At 33.1% G+C, this 4,507-nt stretch overlaps 1 protein-coding gene across 1 annotated transcript; it reads right to left on the bottom strand.

The window, feature by feature from the left end:
• Positions 1–989: 989 nt before the first annotated feature.
• LOC131954156 (uncharacterized) lies at positions 990–4,095 on the bottom strand. The gene is made up of 5 exons (XM_059317689.1): positions 3,928–4,095; positions 3,168–3,428; positions 2,431–2,586; positions 1,870–1,929; positions 990–1,471 (listed from the first exon to the last, which is right to left on the bottom strand). Exons 1-5 carry the CDS (start codon positions 3,998–4,000, stop codon positions 1,317–1,319), a joined length of 705 nt encoding a protein of 234 aa, XP_059173672.1. The 5' UTR covers positions 4,001–4,095; the 3' UTR covers positions 990–1,316.
• Positions 4,096–4,507: the final 412 nt, after the last annotated feature.

Here is a 4,507-nt window from a genome sequence, read left to right as displayed (position 1 = left end):
TAATATATATGATATTTATTGAACTATTTGTTACAATGGTAATCAAATATGTATATCAAAACTGGTAAAGTGAAAATAAGAAATAATTAAGTAAAACCAAACCCAAAACACGTGGAGGTCGGGCCGACGGTCCCAACGCCGCGTGCGACACCACCAGCTGAGCTCAGTGCTGGAAGAGTGCGTGATTTCTTTGTTGCATCCCCTTATATTCATTAAAACATTGGCGGTGTGTCACGTGGACAATCTAGCCAACTAGAGAGGAGCCTGTGAGGGGGACGAAAGATAGGAATGTACGTAGTTGTATAGAGGGGGGGGGGGAGAAGTATAGAGCAGGTAAGGGGTGGTGTAAGAATAACGTGGAGCTAGGCCTAAACGGTTTTACCGTCACATGGTTCTCTCAGAATGGTTATATATTGCAATGAAGTAGACCAGGGGTCTCCAAACTACGGCCCGCGCCGCGAGGTCCTCTCATCCGGCCCGCGGATATCTTTTTGACCACGGAAAAAACGTTAGATGGTGTTGGCTGAGGAACTTTGCCCAAAAAAATCAAAGACATGTCTGGAAGAAACTGGCCCCCGAACTGAAATTTGATAGTTAATGCGGCCCTCGGACTGAAAAGTTTGGAGACCCCTGAAGTAGACTAAATTATTCAGTTCAGGGGCGGAACTACAGTGCCGCCAGACCCCGCAATGCGGGGGGGGGGGATATATATGGGGCCCAAAAATATTTTTTTGCGGGGTGGCCCTTTTTTTCTAGTTCCGCCACTGGTAAGTAAGGCTAATAATTCATTTGTAGCTGAATAAAGCATATCTTAGTACATGTGTTTATTAAAGTGCATTTTAAAATAGTTAATGGAAATAAATTAAAGAAAGTGACCAAGATGCTACACAAATATTTGTCATTGTTAACATTTTGTATACTTTCAATTTGAGCATGTAACGTATCTTAAAGTAAAAAAAATCGCAAAAGAAAATAATTTAATGAGATTTTATTTCATACCTTTAAGAACTGAGCTACTTATTTTATTGGTACTATTTTTTAAACCGGTAAAATTATCAAGAGTTGAGTTACAAAAATATTAGCAGTTGTTTTGATTTAACTTTGAACATATTATCATGTTAATAATAGAAGCTGGTCAAAACACAAATAAGAATTAAGTAAAATTAAAAATAAATCAATTAAAGTAAATAAAATGTTTACAGTTATAGCAAGTATATGTTATATATATATATATATATATATATATATATATATATATATATATATATATATATATATATATATATATATATATATATATATATATATATATAATACTACTGCTCTTGCAGGTCTGAAAACACAGAGTGCCTAAAAATAGCTTTCCTGAACCTAAGGTTGATTGAACGTCTGTAGTAAATCGCTGCCATCAATGCTAAAGCAGCCATTACAGCTATTACAATACTTAGAAGTATAGTAACTGGAAGCGAGTCTGTAGTAGAAAAAAATACTAGTTATGCCAATACGGCTACATAAATAAGTTTATAAATACAAATATCAATGTAAATATAAATAAACATAAATAATTATATATATAAATATATATATGTATGTATGTATGTATATATATATATTTATATATATATATATATATATATATATATATATATATATATATATATATATATATATATATATATATATATATATATGTGTGTGTGTGTGTGTGTGTGTGTGTGTACTGAGTTAATTTTATCAAAGTTCCAAAGTTAATTGTTGTTTCTGCATAGATTTACTAATGTGGACAACTGCGAACACAATTAGCTACACTGCTGATTTTAATTAGCATTGACATTTTTATCATTACAGAACTTGCGACAATTTACTTACTATCAGATGGATGGTTCTGTTCCTTAGGTTTTCTCGTGTGTAATATGTCCTTAAGCTTTACTAAAATAAAATGTATTGATTTAAATATGGTTTTATTTTTATTATAATACGAGCTTCGTGTCACTTTCGCGACACAGTGTCAACATATTAAATGTATACTTATGAAGATACAAAAGAAATTTTATCAACTAACACTTTTGTAGATATTACGAAATCAATTTTAGTTTAAACTTAGCACAGGGGAGGGCAATTGTTTTGGCTTGAGAGCCACTTAGCCATTTTAGCGGAGGGCTTCACCGTTTAAAATGACGTGTTGTCTGTCAAATTTGACCTGCTGTCTTTCAAGATTACATCTGGATAATCTACCTCCATATCTTCAAGATTACATCTTGATAATCTACTTCCATATCCTCAAGCATTGATTTGAATTGTCGATGGTTGAGTTCCTTGATTATGTTAAACATGCTTACAACAGGTTCTGTCACTTGTTCTAAGTCAATTGCAGCTTTTCACATGCTTTCCTAATGCAAAAAAATATGAAATTGTTTTCACATTACGTACCAGAGCAGGCAAAGGTATTTTTTTCATCACAGTCTCTATCGTCAAAATAGCCTGGGACATTTTTAAAGGTAAGACATTGCCTAATGTTAGTTTCGTTGATGTCTGCCGTGGTCAACGTGAGGTTCCCGCTATGATGGCTCAGTGGCATTACCTCACCTATAATAATATTTTTTTCACATTACTTGTTATGGGGATAAAATTTATATATAAATATATATATATATATGTTTATATATATAAACATATATATGTATATATATATATATATATATATATATATATATATATATATATATATATATATATATAATATATATATATATATATATATATATATATATATATATATATATATATATATATATATATATATATATATGTTTATATATGCAGTGTACATATATTTATCAACGCATTGGTAAATACATATGTTCATTGTGTATATGTAGAAATGTATTTTCATCAATACGCAAGGCAGCTCTTTCTAATATGTCATCATGATTTACTTTTCTTAGCCCAAGACACAAGTTGCCGCCACAGAAACATCCCTCCACTTTTGTCGGTCTCCGGCAATCTACCAGACAATCCTCCATGACAGTCCTGCCTCTGAGCTGAATACATCCGCGTCTCCGTTGACCTTCCCTGTTTTCTTTTTACTCAAGGCGTCCAATTTAACTCAATCCCTGCTATCTTTTATGTGCCTACAATAAAAGTTCTAGTTTTTTTTTACCATTTACCCGTGTGTGTTCTGTAAAATCCGACCCAAAACTTTATTTTCCCAAAAACTGTTATCAAAAACTTTAGCTCTTCTATCGATCCCTGGAACTCCCACAGCGCCATCTTGTGTGTCTTGCAATATTTCACCGCGTAATGCCAGCGGACGTAGAGTTCTATAGGCACCAAGAAGCAAGTGTCTCTATACGTAATCAGGTGACCAGGGCACTTATCATGCGAGTGGTGAGTATGGTGATACTGGTCTGTTTGGTCGATGGAATTAGCTGCAGGTAAACAAAGAAATGCTGTATAATGTGTGACTATAATATGTGTTAGAAACATCATTCTTTCTTTAAAGCCACGAAAGAAACTTCAGGACAGATAAAGATTAGTTAATTTGTTTTAATAACCTTAACAAACACGGGGGGATAGTGTGGTCAGAAGTATACACATCCGCCTTTGTTTCCCAATAGTTTGTCAGGAAACCATCAAAACTGCATAACCTCATGTATATCCAACAAAATTAAGCCCAGGATCTGAACACGAGACTTTCGAGTTAGCAGTCGAGAGCTCTACCACTCTAGGACCCAGTCCCTTTGTGTGATATGTTTTAATATTATTTATATGTTTAATTATTAGTATTATTATTTTATTATTATTGAAATAAAACCTTTATATTATTAACATTTTAAAAATATATTAGATGCTTAAATTCAATAGTATCTCTAAACTTACATAGATTATAAACTATATTCGGCTGATTTATAAGCACATTCTACCCACCTGGTATGTTGCTAGTAGAAAGACGAGTCAATAAAAAAATGCAGATAAGTTTTAACACTGTGTGAGTTGCCATCTCGATGGTTATCTCTCTTGTGATGCCGCCCTCTGTATGTCTCACAACAAAACCACACAGCTTGTAGCACCTCTATCCTAGTTGAATGTGCTTGACATCACAGTGTCTGGGTCAAGTTGTGATTGGCTGACTATACCAGTCGCTTCCCTTGTTAGCCTTGTCACTCTGTACAACAACATACACATCAACTAACCCGGACTCGACCCCGCCTTACCATACAATACTAAAGGTGTACACATAAATACATAGGCACACACAAACACACAAAAGTGCAGAGTAACTGTAAAATGAAAACGATGATATCGATGTGGAAGCAACTAAACATATTTTATTGGAATAGCGCTTGCATTATCAAGAACAAAACAAATGTTTTTCTTGCGTGAATTTTTAAAAAAAATTAAGTTGTTTGTTTTAAAGAAAATGTTAATAATATGTGATAAAAGAAATTAATCAATCTATATATAATAGTATTATAAGATAAACATATAATCCGCTGAATAGTATTAT

Source organism: Physella acuta, unplaced genomic scaffold, assembly GCF_028476545.2.
Source record: "Physella acuta isolate Inbredline_101_S28 unplaced genomic scaffold, ASM2847654v3 ptg000976l, whole genome shotgun sequence".
NCBI lineage: Eukaryota > Metazoa > Mollusca > Gastropoda > Physidae > Physella > Physella acuta.
Note: the sequence above shows the minus strand (reverse complement) of the source record. Positions and strands in the feature narration are given on the sequence as shown.

Excerpts from the sequence above, each read along its gene's own strand:
- LOC131954156 (XM_059317689.1), bottom strand. The coding sequence starts at position 4,000 with ATGGCAACTCACACAGTGTTAAAACTTATCTGCATTTTTTTATTGACT. Across the intron at positions 1,930-2,430 it reads AAATACCTTTGCCTGCTCTG|TAAAGCTTAAGGACATATTA; the intron begins GTACGTAATGTG and ends ATTTTATTTTAG. Across the intron at positions 1,472-1,869 it reads ACAGAACCATCCATCTGATA|ACTCGCTTCCAGTTACTATA; the intron begins GTAAGTAAATTG and ends TTTCTACTACAG.